The sequence below is a fragment of the Pipistrellus kuhlii genome, unplaced genomic scaffold (assembly GCF_014108245.1).
Source record: "Pipistrellus kuhlii isolate mPipKuh1 unplaced genomic scaffold, mPipKuh1.p scaffold_m20_p_2, whole genome shotgun sequence".
NCBI lineage: Eukaryota > Metazoa > Chordata > Mammalia > Chiroptera > Vespertilionidae > Pipistrellus > Pipistrellus kuhlii.
Window position 1 is genome coordinate 163,642,058 of NW_023425515.1, and position 23,969 is coordinate 163,666,026.

The 23,969-nt window shown below is 43.3% G+C and overlaps 1 protein-coding gene across 2 annotated transcripts in view; it reads right to left on the minus strand.

The window, feature by feature from the left end:
- Window positions 1-23,969, minus strand: part of RAB3B (RAB3B, member RAS oncogene family) — a 77,364-nt gene that overhangs the window by 9,267 nt on the left and 44,128 nt on the right. For both annotated transcript variants that reach the window (XM_045584597.1, XM_036447285.2), the window contains exons 3-4: window positions 11,772-11,890; window positions 8,620-8,744 (exon numbers count right to left, since the gene is read on the minus strand). In XM_045584597.1, the coding sequence (XP_045440553.1) occupies window positions 8,620-8,744; window positions 11,772-11,890 (244 nt within the window). The remainder of the gene's footprint in view (window positions 1-8,619; window positions 8,745-11,771; window positions 11,891-23,969) is intronic.

Sequence of the window (23,969 nt, forward strand, 5' to 3'; positions counted from 1 at the left end):
GGCCTCTGCTCAGGCTACTACTCTCTACCTCAGTGGTTTTCAACCTTTCTAATGCCTTGACCCTTTAATACAGTTCCTTATGTTGTGGTGACCCCCCAACTATAAAATTATTTTCGTTGCTACTTCATAACTGTAATTTTGCTACTGTTATGAATCGTAATGTAAATATCTGTGTTTTCCGATGGTCTTAGGCAACCCTGCTAGCGGTTCTCAACTGTATTAAAGGGTCGTGGCATTAGAAAGTTTGGGAACCACTGCTCTAGCTCCTACTCCTAATTATCTTTATTACACACCAGTGAAATCACTGATTCTAGAGAGCCTTTGCTTTCTCTTCCCACCGAACCCCCACTACTCAGAACATGAAGTACATCTCCCCTCTAATACCATGGCACCTTTCCCAGTTGTTCCAGTTAGATCCCAACAAGAAAATGGAAACTATTTTTAATATTTAACCCATAGGGAATTGATTATATAGGTGATAGAAAAACTAAAAGGCCAACTAGAATAGTAAGGAAACCTAGAGATTATCGACAGGGAAAGAGAAATACAACAAAACTAGCTCTGGCAGGGTAGCTCAGTTGGTTGGAGCATTGTCCTGATGGACCAAGGTTTCGGGTTTATACCTGGTTAGGGAAAATATAAGAGTCAACCAATGAGTGCATGAATAAGTGGAACAGCAATTCAATGTTTCTCACTCTCCCTCCCTCTCCCTCTTCCTCTCTCTCTTAAATCCTATATAATAAAAGGTTAATATGCAAACTGATTGAACAGTGGAAAAACCAGTCGCTATGACATGCACTGACACTCAATGTAGGGGGCAGACGATCAATGCAGGAGCTGCCCCCTGATGGTCAGTGTGCTCCCACAGGGGGAGCACCACTCAGCCAGAAGCCGGGCTCATGGCTGGTGAGTTCAGCAGTGGTGGCAGGGGCTTCTCCTGCCTTCGTGGCAGTGCTAAGGATGTCCAACTGACAACTTGGGCTGCCAGTAGGACATCCCCCAAGGGCTCCCAGACTGCAAGAGGGTGCAGACCGGGCTGAGGGACCCCCCCCCCCACCCCAGTGCATGAATTTTGTGCACCAGGCCTCTAGTCAAGACATAAATTAAAACAAAAACTATTACTAGGGCCAAAGGAAGCTAGAACCATGGAAGCAGGAGTCAGGAAAAAGAGGAATAGCTTCTACTGGAGGACCTAACTGTGTGTGTGTGTGTGTGTGTGTGTGTGTGTGTGTGTGTGTGTGTCTCAAGGGGCAGGGGATGGTCAATGGGTGGGATGCAGGTTTCTCACTTTCCTCATCTCCAATCACCTCAGAGGCCTGGGAAACAAAGCTTGCAAAGATCAACACCCTAAAGACGATTGCAGGAAAGAGACAGAACAGGTGAAGGATAAAGAATGATAGCAAACAGGCCAAGGACATCTACCCAAAGGTTATTGAAATGATCTCTTTCCTCTTTTACTTCCCTGATCAATGAGGATTTTGAGGGCAGAGAATTCATTCACCTCTTGTCCCCAGGGACCATCATGTGTTCAATAATAGTAGTAGATTATTCACTGTCCTCCCTGTAGACACATCCCTACAGATTACCAAGTGGCTTGCAGTGCCTCCTTATGGGAGGTACATATCGCCTCACTTAAATATCAGATTTAACTGTGTGACTTGTTTTGGCCACTGGATGTGGCCATTCCAAGTCTCACCAAAAGCTTTAAGAAGAGCCTTTGTGTGGTTCAGCCATCCCAGATTGGATCCCAGAGTAAGAAGTTGGAACAGAGCTGCAGCTGACTATCGGTAGAAACAAACAAACAAACAACTGTACTGTATTATCTAAGCTTCTGACTTGGGTTATATATTACCGAAATATAATCTAAAGAAATCTCACTAACATTGTGAATGAGGATGGAAATTGAAAAGAAACTATGGCAGGCTTTTAGGAAAATACCACTGGATGATAAAATGGGAGCCTTAGGATTTTAAGTCCAAAGACTGAGCTTGAGTAGTACTGGGTCTGCCCTCTACTATCTGCATGGCTCAGAAAAGTTACATAATCTGTTTTTTTGTTTGTTTTTTTTTAATAAAAACAATTCCACACAAGGGGTGAAGTGAAGGGGGTTTATGGGTGGGGGGGGAAGAATGGGACATGTGTAATACTTTCAACAATAAAGAAAAATTAAAAAAATAATTTGAAAAAGAAAAACAAAACAATTCCACAGCCCTGGCCGGAATGATTTGGTTAGGTGCCATCCCATGCACCAAGAAGTCTCCAGTTCAATTTCTGGTCAGGGCACATGCCTAGTTTGCAGGCTTAATCCGGAAGGGGGTGTGTAGGAAGCAGCCAATCAATGTTTTGCTCTCACATAGATGTTTTCCTCTTTCCCTCTCCCTTCCTCTCTCTCTAAAAATCAATTAAAAATCTTTAAAAATAAAAACAATTCCACAGCATTTATTGTCATAAATAAATAACATAAGGGTAATCAAAGCAATATGAATAAATTTTTAAGAACCATTCTCCCAAAAAGGGCACTTAAAAAACACAAATTGTAAGGTTACATAATTTTTAAGAGAAAAGATAAAGACACAAGAGCGTGCATAGATCTTTGCGTGCAAGAAAACACAAGTGGTCTGGACTCAGCTTCTTCATCAGTACAATGGAGCTGATGATAATGCCACCTTCCAGGCTACGAGGGAGAGAGAGGCTCATGAGAGAATTGTTGTGAAAGCACATTGCGAACTTCACCAAAGTTAGTTACTATTATCAATGCCAACTAAGTCTTTTTTTTCCTCTGGAACTAGGCTTAGCGATGCAAGGTTTCAGTGATTCACACCAACCCGAAAACATTCAGCAAGCACCTAAAATAGGCAAAGCAGCATGCAAGCGTCTGTGGAGTCTGATTGGAGAACTGTGTGAATTGCGGTTTCGGGATCAAAGAGGAATACAGTCAAACAGACCTTCCCAGTCAACTAATCCATATCCCCTATCTTTCAGAGGGGCAAACTGAAACAAAAAGCTTAAGGTCATATAGTAAACCAGTGGCAGAGAAAGGATAAAACATTCAATCTCCTCACTTCTAGTCCGATGCTTTCCCCACTATACTTTGCTGGAGTGAGTGCAGGTGTGTGTTTTGAAACCACATTTTAAATCAGTCTCTTCTTCTCCTGTAGGCAGAAGTACATTTACCTTTTTCACTAGCCTCCCTGGGCTCTGGCCAGACCCATTCCCCATCAGATGCAGGGAAGGGACAAGGAGCCCCTTCTGAAGGGCACAGGGAGGCAGAGGCCTTAAAATGCCCTGCTTCCTGAAACAGAAGGCCCTGAACCTCCTCCACCCTCCCCAAGATCCACTTTCCCCGGGGTCTTAACAGCCTCACTCATGTCCCAGGAACTTCATGGAAGACCTGCTGCTACTCACTCACAGCTTCAATGCATGCTAACTAGTTGCTGGCCATATCAGTAGTCGTGGCTGAATGAGCTGAGAAAAGCTCAAGGGAAAAAAAGAAAAGAAAAAAAGCCGGAAGAGGGCTCCCATAGAGCACAGAATGGAACTCAGCACTGACAAGCCGGCCACTGAAACATACTTAATGGACGGCATAGCAGAGGGAAAGGACTAGGGTGGTGATAAGGAAGGCTGGGCATCTTCCCTCACTGTTCCCAGATATGACCACTTCCTTGCAAAATTCTTACCATGGCCCACAAGACCCTGTGATCTGGTCTCTGCCTACTTTCTCCACTCCCATCTCACAAGATTCTTCCCTTGATTGTTTAGGCCCTGTGACATGGCTAACTTTTTCTCATCCCTTAGTTCCCAACGTGTTACTTTCTCAGAAGATCTTGACTCTCCAGTCTATTAGAATTAGGTCTCTCTTGCCCTAGCTGGTTTGGCTCAATGAATGGTGTCAGCCTGTGAACTGAAAGGTTCCAGGTTCGATTCTGATCAAAGGCACATTCCCAGGTTGCAGGCTCAATCCCCAGTGTGGGTCGTGTAGGAGGCAGTCAATCAATGATTTTCTCTCTCTCATCATTAATATTTCTGTCTCTCCCTCTTCCTTCCTCTCTGAAGTCAATAAAAGAATATTTTTTAAAATTAGGTCTTTCTTTTTCACTTTCTTCATAGACTGGTAACTTATGTTACTTTTATCTGCACACCATACCTTTCTTTAAGGAACCCCTATTTTAAACAGTTGTAGTGGGACCATATGTTATAATACTTGCCTCCCCCAGCTATTGAAATAACCATGTGATCCACAGGGGACCAATCATATTCTTCCCTGAGACTAATATATGGTAGCTGGGAGAGAGAAGCTCTTTTTGCAGGAGTTGGGACAATATGAATCTGGAGTTGCCATCATCCACCTTACTCCCCATGCAGAGTTTGGCTACAGGAAGAATGCTGGAAAGATAAGTAAAGCTGTGAACTAGAGAGTGCAATTAAGTCCAAGGTCTAGTGGACTTCACAGGTACATGAGCTAAATATATGTATTTTTAAAAATTTTTATTTAAAGCTAGTTTGATCTGGGGTTTTATCACTTGTCATAACAAGAGTTCTAACTTATGCAGAACTTATCACAATTTTAATAGCTTTATTAAGATATAATTCAAGTACCAGGTAATTCATTCATTTATACCATTTGAATTATATATTTTTGTATAATTATTTGTTTAAAATTTATGTCCTCGTTAGTTCCAGGACAATAAAGATTATAGCTGTTTCCTTTACTGTTATATCCCAAGAGCCAAAACAGAACTTGCCTGGTTCAGAGTACATGCTCAAAAAATATTTTTAACTGAATAAATGTATGAATAAATGAAAATCTACCCTAGTCTGGGTGCTTGGGAATAATGAAATAAATTAGACATAGCTTCGGCTGCTCTCGAGGTCTAGCAAGAGATATAGACACCTAAGTAATCAAGTTCTGGCTAAGCAATAGAGGAATGCTCAGGAAGTTGAGTAGGACAGAAATTGGTTACCGTGGCCTGCCCAAATCTGACCACTTCATTAAAGCCCTCTTCAAGTGCCTCCCTAAACCCTTTACTAAGAATCTCACTTCCATCTGTGTTTCTACTTAAGTTTATACTGACTCCACTACTTCCTAACTATGTAAGCTTGAGCAAATTACTTAATCTATGAACGTCATTTATCAGAGTATTGGACATGTCCTGTAGTACCTACCTTGAAGGGTTATGTTGAGAATTAAATGAAATAATGTAAAGTACTTCGGATAATGCTTGGCTCAATATGTATCACTCCTTATTACCATGTTTGCCCTCCAGTGTGGTTAAGTGGTTAGACCCTGGGGCCAGACTGCTGCTTGCGCTCAAATTCTGACTCTACCTGTTACTAACTCTGTGACCTTAAGCAAGTTACTCAACTTCTTTGTGCCTCAGGTTTCTCGTCTGTTAAAAAAAAAAAAAAAAATGGAGATAAGAAAAGTACATGTCTCAGAGGATTTTAGGAGAATTGAATTAGATGAGTAATATCTTAAAACATCTAGAATAGTGCCTGGCCCACCTAATACTTAACCAGCTTACTTTTAAAAAGTCTTAGTCATAAGGGCTTGGCATGCTGTATATATTTTTTCCTAATATAAAACTAATTCACCTTTTTAAAAAATTTCTTTATTGATTAAGGTATTACATATGTGTCCTTATTCCCCCTTTAGGCCCCACCTCCCATTCATGCCCCCACCCTCCTGCTGTCTGTGTCCATTGATTAGGCTTATATGCACACATATAAGTCCTTTGGTTGATCTCTCCTCCTTACCCCCACTGTCCCCTACCTTCCCTGAGGTTTGACGTTCTGATTGATGTTTCTCTGCCTCTGGATCTATTTTTGTTCATCAGTTTACGTTGTTCATCATATTCCACTAATTCACCTTTTAAAAACTTAGTCTTGTTTAACTCTAAGGGCTTGACATGCTGATTACATATTTTTTCTAATACACACCAAAATATATACATAAAATCACCTTGCACACTTCCAGTGTCATGGGTTTCTCTCTTTGGGAAACACTACTCTAGACATGTGTTCCCATGATGGATGGTTCCCTGAACACAAAGTGCTATTCCTTGCCTTTGCCAGTGTTATTCTCCTTGCTTAGAATGTCTTGCTTCTCTTCCTCCCTTGGCTGCTCCTACTTATCTTCATGCCTCAACTCGGGCATCGTATTCTCTGACCCCAACTGAATTAGGTGCCCCCTCTGCGCTCCCACAATCCCCGGCATATCCCTCTATCACAACAGTGATCACCGGGGGTATCACCGTTTCTGTCCTTCACGGATCAGGGAATGTATCCTATTTCACTGCACAGTACCTGGCATAGAGCAGGTACTCAGAAGTCTTCATTGGATTGAAGTAAAATCAAGTAGCCAAATACGTAACATAACACACATTTAATCAAAACATGTTTGTGCAGTATCTTCTCAGTGCTAGACCATATACTAGGACTGTGGGTACAAAGATAAATAAGGTTAATTTCCTGGCTTTTGGGAGATAGAAAACAAGTGCACCCAAGTGCCACAGGCACTGTGACTGCTGCCTGTATGGGGTACATTAAGTGGGGACCCAAAGAGCATTGGGCAGCCAGGAAAGGCTTCACAGAAGGTGTGCAGCTTGAGCTGTTTTGAAAACTGTGTGTGTGTGTGTGTGTGTGTGTGTGGCGGGGGGGGGGGGGGGATACAGAAGAGAGCATCCCAAACAGATGGGGCATAGGGAGAGGGTCCAGGGAGCGTGCTGGGTGTTTCCCTGGGGACAGCAGGTTGAAGACATAAAGAGACAGCCTGAGATCACCTAGGAGTGGGCAGCAGGACATGCTTACTGTTCTGTGAACCACAGATGGGTGGAGGTACTTTCGGAATCCTGAGAAACTCTGTGAAGGTATAAGAACAGTACAACCCAAGATGATTCAATCTTCCTTTTTATTATTTAATTTGTTTATTTTTTAATTCTCACCCGAGGATATCTTTTCCATTGATTTTTAGAGAGAGTGGAAGGGAGAGGGAGAGACCGAGAGAAACACTGATGTGAGAGAGACACACCAATTGGTTGCTTTCCATATGCCCCCCACCAGGGCCGGAAGCATGCAGGGAGCCTGCAACAGAGGTACATGTCCTTGACCGGAATTGAACCTAGGACCCTTTAGTCCGCAGGCCAACGTTCTATCCACTGAGCCAAACCAGCTAGGGCCCTTTTTATTATTTACCTACAGTTTGCTAGTTTCTATTTCAGAACACCCTGGGGAATAGGAGAAGGGAGAAAGAAGCATAGGACTCCTCCCACAACACACACATACTCATAATACATGTAATATAAATATGTACAACACACAACACACATAATACAAATATATACAACACACTTGGACATTATACAGTTTACCTACCTACCAGCCGATATATTGGTACTTCAGAAATTGCCAGAGAGTATAACTTTAAACCTCCTGCTTCTGAAAACTTACAACACCTAAGCCGTGAGAACTTTTTAGACTAGCTAAAAGCTAAGCAATTGAGGAAGATTTCTCTCAGTCTGTCTTACATTAAACCCCAGTACAGAAAAGAAAAAGTTGCTATTTTGAGCAAGCATTGGCAGGGGTCCTGCTGTGGTGCTCCTGAGACACACCTAAGGCCCCTGGGTCTCAAGGGAGCACAAGAATTGAGATGCTTTAACCCTGGAAAAAGCCAGAGCATCACTGAGCTGCATACTTAAAGCCACACGGTTTCCTCTCTTCATACAATAACTTTTGTTGTGAAATGCGTTTTGGTGAGGAAGGATCAGTTTACATTGGGAGAAAGTGTAAGACAAGCTGTGATGTTTAGTGCTCTAGTTACCATAGGGTTGTTTGATATTAAGGACATTGTCACAAGCCACACATAGAGTCTGCTCTGCAGGTGCCAATGAAGAGCAGTGCTTCTCTGGAATAATGGGTCTGTTTTTAATTTAAGAACCATCTCTGAACCATGTAACAGATTATGTTTCGCTCTTTGCAATGGTTGCTAGGAAGCTCAAAGCCAATATTTTGGCCCAACTATTGCTTATGCCCAAGAACTTACAATATACATACTTATGTCACTGTTGGCTTCCTCTTATTTACCTCCTACGCTTGCTTTTCCTTTGCTCCAATTTTCTCACTTAATTAGGGTTTTTAAAATGTACTATGAGGAGTTTTATAAAACACCTTACATCTTTTGTGGAAGGAGCTGGTGAAAAAGTGTTCATAATTTTAAGTTTTACTTATATATTCAATGTAACAAAATATATGCATATAATCATAAATTACCTAACACAAAGCTATATGTTCATCACATAAATATAAAACAACACATAGAGCACATCTATAATAATAAAAGCATAATATGCTAATTAGACCAGACATCCTTCCAGGCGTCCTTCCAGACAAAAGCTGCTGCAGGCAAGGGCCGTGGCAGAGGTGGCAGAGGCCTCGCCATGGCGGTGGGCGGGGGCTGCAGAGGCAGTGGCGGGCAGGAGCCAGGGCCAAGGCCCTTGCACGAATTTTGCACATCGGGCCTCTAGTATGTACATATTTCACAATCTCCCCAATGTCACATTTTCATACACACACACACACACACACACACACACACACACGTGAACACATGTGTTATGTACATACCCAGCTGCTCTGCGAGGAGCCGGCCCTTTTCAGTGGGAACAACTCTTTCTTCCTCCATGTCACACTTGTTTCCCACCAGGATAACCTGTGCATTGTCCCAGGAGTAGGTCTTGATCTGAGTAGCCCTAAAGAGCGACAGATAGAGGACCATGTTAATGGCACACATACCCCAGGCTGAAAGGGGCTCTGTGAAGCTTGAAGAAACCGATTCCCTTCCATGGGAATAGCAACGCCCAAGTTACTATTAATTAATTCAGCTGAGGACAGAGACATCCCTGCCCCAACTAGCTGTCACAGGTGCTGATTCCTGAGCACTGGTTGCAAACTTTACTTAGCTCTTTGGAGCCCTCTTCTAATGGATTTGCCCACCCCTCTTCTCAGCAGGCAGAGATCTCTTTTTAAACATCTATCTGACCATATCCTTTATTTTTTATTTTTAAAATATATTTTATTGATTTTTTACAGAGAGGAAGGGAGAGAGATAGACAGTTAGAAACATCGATCAGCTGCCTCCTGCATGCCCCCCACTGGGAACGTGCCTGCGACCAAGATACATGCCCTTGACCGGAATCGAACCTGGGACCTTTCAGTCGGCAGGCCAACGCTCTATCCACTGAGCCAAACTGGTTTCAGTTGACCATATCCTTTCTTAAAAGCTTTCTCTCCTCCACTACCTATGCAATGAAGTCTAGATCCTTCAATCAGGAGTTAAAGACCATTTACCTTCTGCCTCTCCAGCCTATCACCTTTCCTCCCACTTTACAAGCCTTCTCACCCATTCCCAACAAATGCTTTTCTATGGCTGTGCCTTTGCCTGTCCTGGGAGTCCCTTCCCCACATTAACTTGTCCTCAAAGGCCCAAGGTTCCCTGTTGGGAGCCTTCCCCAGGCCCAGCAAGCCTCTCCCTCCTCCTCTGTGATTCATAAACCTTAGACCATGATTATTTGTAGAAACCAAAATGTCAGCAGTGCTTTCTCTTATCTACAATGATTATGAAGCCTTTTAAAAATAGTTTTATGTACTTTTCAAATTTTGCTTTACTTCTAAAATTAGAAACAACATTTTAAAAGAGGGGATAAAACAGGACCCTTCTATTGTGGAGACATCTTTTAGTGGGGATGGGCCTAACTCTGTACCCAACCACCCCACCAGGTAGAAATGATCACTTCCCCTTTCATTCCCCTTCACATTCACAGTGGCTACTGTTACATTTGGCTGAATGTATTTATCTGTCCTTCCTTTGAGGGCAGGGGCAGGCTTATTCATCTTTGGGGCGCCAGTCCCCTGCAAAGAGCACCAACCAGAGAAGTTGGCAGTGATTGTCTGATGAATGAATAAGACAGAAAATGGTTAATCCTGAAGCAGATCTAAAATTATGACCCTACCCTGACACTGACCCTAAATCTGACTCAATTCTAACTACAAACTGGATGCATCGCTGACCCTGCTCCCAAAGCTGATCCCACCACCAGCCTTTTCTTTCAGGTGAGAAGCCCTTCCCTCCAAGGATGGGATTCACTCAACCACCATTTGTTGTGGGCCAACAAAGAGCTGGGCACTGTTGGCCTACATGGCCGATGGGGGCTTAGGCTGGGACCAAGTGTCTTAGAGGCAAAACCCAACGGCACGGCTTGGGAGAGATACATGCTTAGGCGTTAGCCTCCAGTCAGTAAGCAGAGCCAACTCTCCATGTTTCCTCATGGAACTCTTCCTATCATTTTCTTCCCTCCTCCTACCCCATCCACTCAGCTCCCAGATTAGCAACTCAGGTTATTCTTAGAAGTATCACCACCAGGTGTTAAAGTCACTGTGCTCCTGAGGCAGAATGAACACAGACTGATGGAGAAAGGGAAGGGGTTAAGGCCAACAAGGAATGAGTAGCGTGGAGACACTTAAACAAAGAGCTGATCACTCCATGGGGCGCGGAAAGGAGGATTGTAACTGAAGGGGGGAAAGGAGGAGAAAAAACAAGGGGAGTAAAGAGAAAAGAGAAAGGAAAGGAGGAAGAAGGTAGAGGGAAGTTCTTAAAGGGGAAAAAAGGAGGGAGAAGAAGATGACCAAAAGGCTGCGAAGGAGAACGCAGATGGCCATGAATGACAGACATGCAGACACATGCAGGTGGCACCCTGGACTGCTGCTTAGAACTGCTGCTTAGAGCAGGGGAGTGCAGCAGGCAGCCTGCAAGGCCACTCTCAGCTCAAGACCCCAAGACACAAACAAGTGCTTCACATAATCATGGCAACAGCTCCTTGGGAAATGGGAAGTCCTCAAAGGGCAGCTGTTGGCAATAGGGAGCAGGAGGAAAGCTTGGCACTGTGCAGCTCTGCTGCTGTGTGCCCAGCCTGCTCAGCTTCTCTGATTCTGAAGAAGAGCCAGAGCACAGATGTCCCACTTTCCCCCATCCTCATCCTTCCCATGGGCAGGGGCATTGGGTCTGGCCCCCTCCCTCCAACCTGTCTTTATCCCCATGCACCTTCTCCCTGTGAGTGATGCTCCAGGAAGAAAGATGTAAGTGGCTCAGAGGTTGTACCCCTGGGAAGCCGGGCTGATTTCCAGTGTGAGCTGAATCTTTATGAACTTGGATTGAATTGGATGTGCTCTTGGGACTCCTAGCCCAGCTCAGGGACTAACTTGATAGGGAAGCAGTATGTGGATTCACTCACTACTGTGGCCACCATGATCTTTCTTAAAAAAATTCATCTGAACCTTTGGTTCCAAACTTGTTACCCCAGGATGCAAAATCTTTCATGACCTCTGCTCTTTCTGTCCTCAAACTTGCCTTCTGCCTTTGCACATCTGTATTTTTTTTTTCTGGAATATCCTTATCTGTTCATCCTTCTGCCTAACTTCTGTTCATCTTAAACATACAGCATATGTCAACAACTCCAGGACACTTCTCCTGAGTCTCCAAGCTGGGTCAGAGCCCTCCACTGGGTTCCCACAGCCCCTGAGACTCTCTTCAACCTGTCACATGTTATTTTCATTGCCTGTTTACTGACCTCATCTGTGATTTTCCTGAAGACAGGAGCCAGTCTAATTCATCCAGATTTCTCTAGCCCATAGCACAAGGCCTAAACCACACTTTGGGTTTTCTTGAAAAGGTTGGTGAATGAATGAATGATGAATGAATGAATGAATGAATGATCTCATACCAATCTTGCACAGCATTGAAGGACTCCTCATTGGTGATATCATACATCAGAATGAAGCCCATGGCCCCACGGTAATAGGCTGTGGTGATGGTCCGGTACCTCTCCTGCCCCGCTGTGTCCTAGGAGGGAAAAGAAAGAGTCAGCCTCCTAGAAAGTTTGCTTTTGTTCCTAAAAAGTCCCCAGAGCAATTAACTAATAAGAGCACCTATTATGTGTATTGTATTATATTTACTGACTAGAATAAAATATTTAAACCATCATTAATAAGAATATAATTAAAATCCCAACAGAAAAATGGGCAAGGGGAATGAACAATTCATAGAAGAAATGTAAATTAATATATTTATTGTACAACAAGGTTTTAACCAACCTGACTAGTGTTGCTAACTGGTTAGAACGTCAGCTTGCACACAGAGGGGTCATGAGATCATTACCTGGTCAAGGACACAGACCTGGGTTGTAGTTCGTTCCCCACCCCCGAGTTGGGGTATATGTGGGGGGCAATTAGTCAATGCGTCCTTTTCACATCAATGTCTCTCTCTTTCTCCCTCCCTCTCTCTCTCTCTCTCTCTCTCTCTCTCTCTCTCTCTCTCCTTCCCTCCCTTTCACTCTCTTACCTTCAACTCTCTGAAAGCAATGGAAGAAATATCCTCAGGTGATGACCTAAAAAGACTTTAGCCATAGGAAGAAAAATACCAGAAATATATCATAGGAAAACCAATACAGCTCCTAGGACAATGGAGACTAACAAATGGGACTACCTCAAAATAAAAAGAATCCATCAACAAAACAACAAGAAAGCCCACTGCATGGGAGAACATATTTGCCAATGTTATCTCCAATAAGAGTTTAATCTCCAAAATTTACAGGGAACTCACACAACTTAACTAAAGAAAGATAGACAATCCAGTAAAAGAATGGGCAAAAGATCTAAATAGACACTTCTCGAAAGAGGACCTACAGGACGCCAAGAGACATATGAAAACATGCTCAAAGTCACTAGTCATCTGAGAGATGCTGTCAGAATGGCTATCCTCAACAAATCAACAAATGATAAGTGTGGGCAAGAATGCAGAGAAAAGAACCCTCGGGCACTGCTAGTGGGAAGGCAGACTGGTGCAGCCTCTGTGGAAAACAGTATGGAGTTTCCTCAAAAAATTAAAAATGGAACTCCCATTTGACTCAGTGATCCCATTTCTAGGAATATATCCCAAGAACTCAGAGACACCTATCAGAAAGGATATACGCACCCTTATGTTCATTGCAGCACAATTCCAATACCTAAGACTTGGAAATAGCCTAAATGCCCATCAGCAGATGAGTGGATTAGAAAACTGTCGTACATCTACATAATGGAATACTATGCTGCTGTAAAAAAGAAGGAACTCTTACCATTTGAAACAGCATGGATGGACCTGGATAACATTATGCTAAGCAAAATAGGCCAGTCAGAGAAACATAAATATCACATGATCTCAATCATTTGTGGAATATAATGAGCAACATAAACTGATGAACAAAAATAGAACAGAAGCATCTAACAGACTATCTAACCTAAAAAGGAAGGAAGGAAGGGTTGTTGGGTGGGTAAGAGATCAACAAAAGGACTTGTATGCATGCATATTAGCATAACCAATGGACATGACAGTAGGGGTATGAGGGCATGTGCTGGGGGGTGAGAACGGTCAGGGAAAGGTCAATGGGGGGTTGGGAGAAGAAGATTTAAGTAACACTTTAAACAATAAAGAATTTAAATTTTTAAAAAGTGTTAAAAAACGTTTTTTTAATCTTATTTTTAACTATAATTCCCATTATAGATGAGAATATAGTGAGAAGTTGCAACCTCACACCTGCTCATGGGAGTGGTACTTGGTTCAATCTTTTTGGAAATCAACTTGAAAGTCTCAAGAGCATTAAAAATATCTGTACCCTTGACCCAGAATTTCTTCTCCTAAAAACTTTTTCTACAAAATTGGAAAATCAAAATACCTAATCACAAAAATGTTTGTGACCACTTTGTTTAGACAGTGAAAAAGTATCATCAAATTACATATTCAACAATAGGAAAATGGTTCAACTGTAAGATTTTTTATATATGTTTATTTTTGTAAGACAACTTAATGACCTGGGACAATGCTTGTATTTGTGATATGATATCAGTTTTTGTAAGTATATCTGCTGAGGAGAAAACTGAAAAGAAACACACCAAAACATATTAGTTATCTCTGTACAATAGACAAGAATTACTAGGACTTTAATTTTCTTCATGTAATTCTATTTTCACTACAATAAGCATGTATTACTCGTATATACAGAGAAATAAACATTTTTACTAAAAATAATTACTGCTCTACCCGGTTTGGCTCCGTGCATAGAGCACTGGCCTGCGGACTGAAGGGTCCCAGGATCGATTCCAGTCAAGGGCCACATGCCTGGGTTGCGGGCTCGATCCCTGGCGGGAGGGGGCGGTGTCATATGGGAGGCAGCCAATCAATGATTCTCTCTCATCATTGATGTTTCTCTCTCCCTCTCTCTTCCTTCCTCTCTGAAATCAATAAAAGTATATTAAAATTTTAAAAATTAAAAATAATGACTAAGATAACTCTTTATCTCAAGCAGCTCACAGTCTGGTTGGAAATGTCACTGGAGCACAACGGGATGCTTCACAAAGGTGCACTCGGTGCAGGTGAGGGGCCAGCCAATCATCTGTTTCAACACAGTTTTACAGTGTGTGATGCTAGGGCATGAATAAAACATTTCCTCTACATTAGCTTATTCAAATTTTATCAAACCCCTGTGAGGCAGGTGTTATTAGTATTTACATATTATAGTTGAGAATATAAAAAGCAAACTGGTGACCAAAGCTATGCCTTAAATCCAGGATTTATGATTTCAAGCCCAATGCACAGACCACTACCCCTCAATCAATGAAAGATTTACCCACTAATTGAACACCATCTATAATAATAATGGGAACAATAATAATTATAGCTTGCCATTACTTGTATATATGTTACACCTGCTATTTACAAATTTTAGAAAAACCCTGTAGGGTATATATTATTATTCCTTTTTTTTTTTTTTTTCCCAGAGTGCCCACTCAATGTCAGAATTGGCATTCAAAACAAATCTGTCTGACTCCTGTTGGAGTACTCACTCCTTGAATCCTACTCCACTATGCCAACTGTTGGGTCCGAGTCCCTCTGTCAGGGACTGGACCTCCTTGGATGCCTGGCATTAGAAGACAGAAGACATGAGAAATCATGGGTATATAAGAGAGACTTTATTGCAGTCCAAGTAGCTATTGCTACGAAGGAGCCATTAGACAAAGCAATTTTTGCTATACAGTAGCAAACACAGGAGCCATCCTAGGAAAACAGTCAGCAGCAGCTGGTCTGTAACATGTCTATCCCAAATGCAGTCCTCAGAATAGGAGCTATACGGGAGTCGGCCACACTGGCTAGTTAGGAACATACTTTATACGAACTTAGACAAGAGAGGCTTCTTGCCAAATAGTGACCCCAGTCTTTTGGGTTATAGAAGGGCATGCCTGTGCAGTGTCTGAATTCTTGCTTTTGCACCTGCATATGGTACATTAGTCTTGAACACCCTGATTAGGATTCCCATGCTCAGAGTGGCCTTGAACATCCAGAATACACATAATACAAAGTGTGTGCCTTGGCCATAAACTATACTTTGTGTGACATAAAAAATAGAATAAAAACCCAGCCGGTGTGGCTCAGTGGTTGAGCATTGACCTAGGAACCAGGAGATCACAGTTTGATTCCCAGTCCTGGTTGTGAGCCTGATCCCTAGTAAATGGCATGCAGGAGATAGCTGATCAATGATTCTCTCTCATCACTGATGTTTCTATCTCTCTCTCCCTATCCCTTCCTCTCCGAAATCTATAAAAATATATTTTTTTAAATGGAATAAGCTTCATCCATGCCCTCAGGAAGCCTCAGTAAAAGTGTAGAGGTTTCCAAAAAAAAAAAAAAAAAAAAAAAAAAAAGTAGAGGTAGCAAAGGCACATCAGATCAAACTGATAATTCGTACCGGGTGGCACTCTGTGATGTAGAGAATGGACTGGAGGGAGAAGACATGGAAGCAGAAAGGCTGGTTAGAAGATCTTTGCAGTGGTTCAGCTGAGACCTAGAACGGTAGCAATGGGGATGGAGTAGAACCAGATTCAAGAGTTATTTAAGAGAGCCTTGGCCAGAGAGGTAGCTCAGTTGGTTGTATACCAGATACGTTGTGTAAAGAAAATATAGCAGACAAATCGGGTAAGGTGGAATTGAGGTGGTTTTAGGTAGTTTATGGAAGGTTTGTCATCACAGGGCTCGTGTATCAGTTAAAGACAGACTGGGTGATTCAGTAACAAGCAAGCACAAACCTCAGCAGCTTAAACAACAAGCTTCTGTTTTTCACCGTTGTGATATACCCACTCAAGGTTTGGCTGGGTGCTCTGCTTTCTGTCATCCTTATTTGAGGATAAAGACTGGCAGAGCAGCTACCAGAGGAAAAGAAAGTGTATGACTCATGTATGGGCTCTTAAAACTTCCACTTTTCCCATTTCACTGGCCGAAGCAAGTCACATGCCAGCAGCCAAGAAAGTGCAATCCTATGATATGCCCTGGAGGAGAACTGGAAATGTGATGGCCAGCATGAGGGCTCCCACAGGTGAATCTGCTCTGAGTCCAGAAGCATTGCCTGGAGATGTGCTTATCTGTCGATAGAAGGAGGACAACAGGGACTTCTCTGAAGAATTTTTCAAGCAGATAAAAAAAAAAAATGTTCCAAGCAGAGAAGTGAAGGAAAGATGTTTTTTAAAAAAATTCTTTATTATTGCAAGTATTACATATGTCCCCGTTTTTCTCCCATTGACTCCTTCTAGCCTGCCCCCACCCCCAACCCCAGGACTTCACCCCTCTATTATCTGTGTCCATGAGTTATACATACATACATACATACATACATACAAGTTCTTTGGTTGATCTCTTCCCACCCACCCACCTTTCCTGAGATTCTACAGTCAGTTTCATACATTAAAAAAATACATATTTTATTGATTTTTCTTACGGAGAGGAAGGGAGAGGGACAGAGAGCCAGAAACGTCGATGAGAGAGAAACATCGACCAGCTGCCTCTTGCACACCCCCTACCGGGGATGTGCCCGCAATCAATGTACATGCCCTTGACCAGAATCGAACCTGGGACCTTTCAGTCCGCAGACTGACGCTCTACCGCTGAGCCAAACCGGTTTCGGCAGTCAGTTTCATACTTTTGGTAAAAGAAAGTTCTTGGCAGTGAGTACTCTAAAAGAACTTAAGGAACAGTGGGAAGTCGAAATGGTAAGTGATGAAGCTAGAAAGAGCTTTCAATTGTGTGCTATGGGGTTTGGACTTCACCTTTTGAGGCATGGGATTAACAGGGTTAAATCTAAATTTTAGAAAGGCCACCCTGACTGTGATGTGGAGAATGGACCGGAGGGAGAAGACCAGGGAAGCAGAAAGGCTGGTTAGAAGATCTTTGCAGTGGTTCAGGTGAGACCTGATCAGGATTTGAACTAGAATGGTAGCAATGGGATGGAGTAGAACCAGAGTCTAGAGGTATTTAAGAGAGCCCTGGCCAGGCAGGTGGCTCAGTTGGTTAGAATGTTGTCCCAATACACCAAGGTTGTGGGTTCAATCCCTGTAAAGGGCACATACAAGAATCAACCAATAAATGCATAAATAAGAGGAAAAAACAAATTGATGTCTTTCTCTCTCCCTCCCTCTTTCTTTCTAAAAATCGATAACTTTTTTAAAAGGAGGTACTTAAGAGGTGAACGACAGGGCATGGTGACAGATTGGATATGAAAATTAGATATGAAGCCTGACCAGTGGTCGAGGACAATAGGTGGGTGGGGGCATGAGTGGAGGGGATGGGAGATTGGAACGGGGGGTTGAGGACACATATGTGATACCTTAATCAATAAAGAAATTTTTTATCTAAAAAGAAAGAAAATTAGACATGAAGAGATGAGAAATCAAAGATAACAGTGATGTTTCTGGCAGGGCTCAGAGAAATATTCACTGTCTGTCATCCTGTCTAATAAAGATGGAATATGCAAATTGTCCATCACTCCACAACAAAAGATGGCAGCGCCCACAGCCAATAAGGAGAATATGAAAATTGACGTGACAAAGATGGCCGCACCCTAACCCTAACCCTAACCCTAACCCTAACCCTAACCCTAACCCACTTATGTCATCACCATGGCAATGATGCAGGCATTCCACCCCACCCTGGCTGCTCTGGGCCTCTGGGCAGCGCGTTCATGCAGGCACAGAATAGCTGGGGCGGGGAAGGATGCCTGCTATGAGGGTTGGGGATTGAAGGGAGCTACAGGAGGGCCTCAGGGCTGGAGCAAAGGCGGAAGGCAGCAGCCAGAGCAAAGGCCTGAGTCCCGGTGCTGGAGGGAAGCCAGTGCTGGCAGCCAGGGGAAGGAAGGCCTATTCTTGCACAAATCTTCGTCCATCGGGCCTCCAGTATCTACTACATAAAAGCTGTGTGTGTGGACCTATGGAACAGTGCAGCCGTATTTGATCCACCCCTCCCACGCCCTTGCCATTGCTTCCTGAGGTCCTCGGCGAACCTACAGATGAGACTCCTCCCACAAATTGGCAGGGTCAGACCCTAAATCTGGCCTCTCTAAGGTTTAGAATTAAGCCACTCTTCCATTCAGACTGGTGATCTAGTGACCCAGGCAGGATTTTTGAGAAACCGCACTACCACCAGATCATAACTCTTCTCACTCCACCTGCATTGTTCTGTTATTCTGTGAGAGTTTCTAGTCCCCCATCTCTGCCTGGAGCTTGGCCCTGTGTCCCAGCTCTTTGACAGAACAGTCCTGTCACCAACTGATGCCCCATTAGTTGAAAATCCTGCCGTACATGAGCTTGGACATGGGATCACTTTCATCTCTGTAGTCCTAGTGCCTGGCACAGAGCTGGGCACATAGTAGGGATTCAACCACCACTGTTAAACAAAAAGGTCATATGGTTTTGATGTTAAGAGAATGGTTTCTGGGTGTGAATCCCTGTTTTATCACTTACCAACTGTGATTATGGGAGGCAGTCTCTAAAATGGCTTCCAGCTCAGCTGGCATGGCTCAGTGGTTGAGCATCGACCCATGAACCAGGAGGTCACTGTTTTATTCATGGTCAGGGCACATGCCCAGGTTGCGGGCTCGGTCCCAAATATTGGGTGTGCAAGGGGCAGTCAATCAATGATTCTCTCTCATCATTGATGTTTTTATCTCTCTTTCCCTTTCTCTTCCTTTCAGAAATCAATTTTTAAAAAACACATATAAAAATGGCTTCCAGCGATGACCATCTCCAGGTATTCATGTTCTTATGTAATCCCCTCCTTGGGAAATTACCTTTTGGGGCCTTAATTTCTTTTTCTATAAAAATGGGAATAATAGCAATACTTTACTTCATGATGTTACTGTGGAGAAAGTTGTTATATCTAAAATGCCTGGGACAGTTCCTAGTACATAGTAAGTACCTGATGGGCATCAGTTATTATTGTGGTACTTCCAGAGTCAGCCTCAGGAGCAGGTCCCCAGGGTCTGCCCAGCCGGAGTGGGTGAGACTCATACCATATGTCACTTCCATCTCATTAAAGCTGTAGCCAATAGAGTCTCAATACGAAGTTTCCCTCAAAGAGTAGAAAATGGCCAGAGAGAAAGGGAATGAATGAGTGTGAGAGTTGAGCAGGTCTTGGCCTAACTCCCACTCCACCATTCACCACCTATGTGACTTTGGACAGCTAGGTTTTTTTCATCTTTCTAATGCTCAGCTTCCTCACATGTGGACTGGACATAATAATACCCACTTTGTAGAGTGTTTCAATGAAATAAGATGCTTTTTAAGTATGTAGCTCAGAATAGGAATTCAAACATGGGAATTTATCTTTTTCATTATTATTGAATTTTTCTAAGCCTTTAATTTCCTCATGGGTAAAGCGGTGGTGATAAGGCCAACCTTGAAGGGGTTGTGTAAGGAAGAGAGATAACGTATGGGGAGAGCCAGGAACGCTGTAGTCTCAATAAAGCTCATAGGAGCTGCTGCTATTACTGTTGACATTGTTATTTCACTAAAAGATAAATAAGACGGAAAACAACAATCCTGCTGTCACAGCCCTGTGCTCAAAGAAAAAATAGCCCAGAAAATAGCCCCTAAACCACCCTCCCTTTCTTTATTTTTAAAAATCATTTCTGATAAACATTGATTCCCTTTCTACTGATGAGAGTCAGAAATAGAACCAGAGAGGAGACAGGAAGGAGAAAGTGGCATGACTCACTGGCTACTTGAGGAAAGAGACCATGTCATCAAGAGCAATCAGTTTACTTCTAAGAAACAGACATTCACTGAGCTCTTCCTATGGGCAGAGCATAAGCCAGTGGCTTGCTCACCCTTGGACACCAGGGTGAGCAAGCCACTGCTCTGGCCTCCTGCAGCCCCATCACTGTGGCAGACGGACACATGAGCAAGAGGGAAGGGAGCTAACATCAACTGAACACCTATTATGTGCCAGGATCTTTGATAAGTGTTTTACATAGGAGATCTCATTTATTTGTAGTAACAAAATACAACTATAGCTGAAACCGGTTTGGCTCAGTGGATAGAGCGTCGGCCTGAGGACTGAAGGGTCCCAGGTTCGATCTGGTCAAGGGCATGTACATGTACCTTGGTTGCGGTCATATCCTCAGTAGGGGGTGTGCAGGAGGCAGCTGATCAATGTTTCTCTGTCATTGATGTTTCTAACTCTCTTCCTCTCTGTAAAAAATCAATAAAAAATATATTCAAAAAATATAACTATAAAACTGCTAGTTGAACATTGTTTATATGCCAGGCACTTTTCTTATTTTATTTAACTTTTTAAATCTTCACTCAAGGATATGCTTATTGGAGAAGAGAGACAGAGAGAGAGACAGAGAGACAGAGAGAGAGAGAGAGAGAGAGAGAGAGAGAGAGAGAGAGAGAGAGAGACATTGATGTGAGAGAGAAACATCGATTGGTTGCCTTCTGTATGTATCCCAACCAGAGATTGAACACAAAACCTAGGTATGCAACTGAAGGACTTGTATACATGCATATAAGTACAACCAATGGACACAAAACTCTGAGGAGGGAGGGTATATATGGGGGGGGGCAATGTTAAAATATGTACACAGATAATAATTTAATTAAAAAAAACAAAACAAAACAAAAAAAACCTAGGTATGTGCCCTGATCAGGAATCAAACCCACAATCTTTTGGTATAGGGACAATGCTCTAACCAACTGAGCCACCCAGCCAGGGCGAGCCCCCATTTTACATATAAATTAATTGAAGATCACAGATTAAGTAAATTGCCTGGGACCAACAATCCCCCCTCCATTGGATGGTAAGGCTGGAAATCACCCACAAAGTTTAAATGGAACCACATATGTCTGGCACACAGGTTATATTAGTTATCTTCTCTGTCTCCCATTGCATCGTCAATCCAAACAGACCATTCATTTCTTTTTGGAATTTCCTGAAGATCACCCACACATGCCATACTCATTTCTGCTCCATATTTTTGTTCATGCTACTCTGTCACAAATGCCCTTTCTCAGCTTCTTCACTTGCCCTGGCTATTAGATTGTTGAATTCTAAAGTTAAATGAAAACCTTGAAAGTTATTCAATCTACCCTCTCACTCAAAGGCATAGTTGTATTGTTACCCTTGAAAGGCAGCCATCCCACTGATGGATAGTTCTGATTATTAGAACACTTTTTCCTTCTGTTGAGCTGAAATCTGCATGTGGTCATTTCTATCCATTGACTTAATGTTGTTCTCTGGAGACACAAAGAATAAATCGAAATTTTCACTTCATGTGGCAGCCTTCCAAATATTTAAATCCTATGTTTGTTTAGGAACGTGGTGTTTACAAAGTTTTTTCTTACTTTATCTCAGTTAACTCCAAGAGAATTCCTGTGAGGGAAGGACCCACATCCTCATTCCACAGAAGAGGCAACGGAGTTCTGAAGAAAGTGAATGATGAAAAGGGGCTTCTGACTCCAAGAAGCCAGTGCTCTTTGCACGGGGCTACATCTCTGATGTCTTAAATCACTCAATCTTGACAGTGAACAGAATGACCACAGCAGGGACGAGAACTTGAAATGGTAACTGAAGGAAGGAAGGAAGGTGTTTCGTTCTCTGGGGAACAGTACCGCCACCTTTAAATACTTGAAGTGCCTAATGGGATTTTCCTCCTTTCAAATCTTCACTGGGTGCAGATTCTGTGGCAAGGGTTGGCTAAGTCCTGAAGATCACAGGATGACTAGGACACACTGCCTGCTTGAGCCCTTGGGTGGGGATTCTGAAGCCGCAAGGCCATTCCAAGGAGCCTTCATAGTGCCTTTCCTTGAGGCACCACTGGAGCTCAGCTCAGTAAAGAAGCTGTTCTCACCGTCCTGGCAAAGTCAAATGTTCCAATTACATGCTCTCCTGGCACCACGTGCTTCTCCTTTGTAGCACTCACCCCCACTGTAATTTTCTGTTTATTTGTGTAATTATTTGATTAAGGTCTGTCTCCCCTGCCAAACTGCAAGTGCCACAAGAACAGGATGTCTGGTTTTGCTTACTATTGTGTCTGGCACAGCACTGACACATAGGATGGGGGAAGGAGGAGGTTTCCAATAAACACTTGTTGGAAGGATGGATTTATGGGGTGTCTGCAACATTTCTGATAGAGCACACTAAAATTCAAATCTCATCATCTCCCTCTAAGTCCGAATCCCTTCGCTGGCTTCCCAATGGGGTGCAAGCTTCTCAGGGTTTCTTCCCTCTTACTCTTCCACTGGGTTCCAGCTTTGCCTAACTACTTGTGATTTCCCAAACACCATGATTCTTCACACCCCTGGGCCTTATGCTGATACGTGGAACTTTGACTGGAATCTCTTTCTCTTTTACAATTCACAACCTATTCAAAAGTCACATCCTCTCTGAAGCTTCCTCTGACCTCCTTTTCTGCCACAAAGTAACTTCCTTCTCTGCCCTTTTTATGGTTTGCCATTATATCGCTACACACATCACATTTATTACAGTCACTGGCATATGAGCATCTTGAAACCCGATCTTATGTTTGGCTAACTCCCAGGCCCTCAACTGGTATACAGCACCTTGTATATGGTAGACACTTAATGAGAATGCTGGTGAATGAAACCCAAGGACTGACAATGTACAGAGTAGGGAAAACTCACTTAGAACCTCAGGATTGGTTGGGAAAGTGTCTGTGAGATCATATAAACTCCCTCCTCTTTCTAGTTCCTTTCCATCTTATAGACAATAGGGGAAGCCCAGTGCAGTGACAGACTTGGGAGGTCACACGTCTAATAAGAGGTTATCTCTGGGGCCTCTGTCCCTGGATCTTGCTCTGTTATATACCTGACTAGAGGCCCAGTGCATGACATGTTTGCATTGAGGGGAGTCCCTAAGCCTGGCCTGTGCCCTCTCACAGTCCAGGATCCCCGAGGGGTACTTAGCACTGCCATGGAGGCAGGAGAGGCTCCCACCACCACCACTGTGCTGGCCAGCCATGAGCCCAGCTTCTGGTTGAGTGGCACTCCCCCTGTGGGTGCACACTGACCACCAGGGGGCAGCTCCTGCATTGAGAACCTGCCCCCTGGTGGTCAGTGCACATCATAGTGACCAGTCATTCCACTATTTGGTCAATTTGCATATTGGGATTTTATTATATAAGATTCCCCAGCCAGACTCCTCTCTCCCCCCTCTTCAGTTCACACCCTCCAGACCAGATTGGGAGATGGGGATGATGAGCACTAGGGAGGCAGGTAATGAGAGTTTCTAGGCTAGCTCTCCCACACCCCATCACAGCTGCCAAGCTCCAAGCCCTTTGTATTTTGCAGCAGCTGGGAGAAGAGGCCATTATGTCGCAAGGGAATGGGAGGAAACCAGAGGGAGAGAGCTTTTCAGGGAGATCCAGTGGAGCCAGGGAGAAGCCGAGGACCAAGGAATGGAGAGCATGGTCCCTTAGCGGTGGCTTGGTGCTATACCCATCTAACCTCAGTAGTATAGTCCACACTACAGAGCTCCCTACAGTTCACAAGCACTTTTGTTGCATCATCTCATTGGATCCTAACAATGATCCTGTAATGCAGAC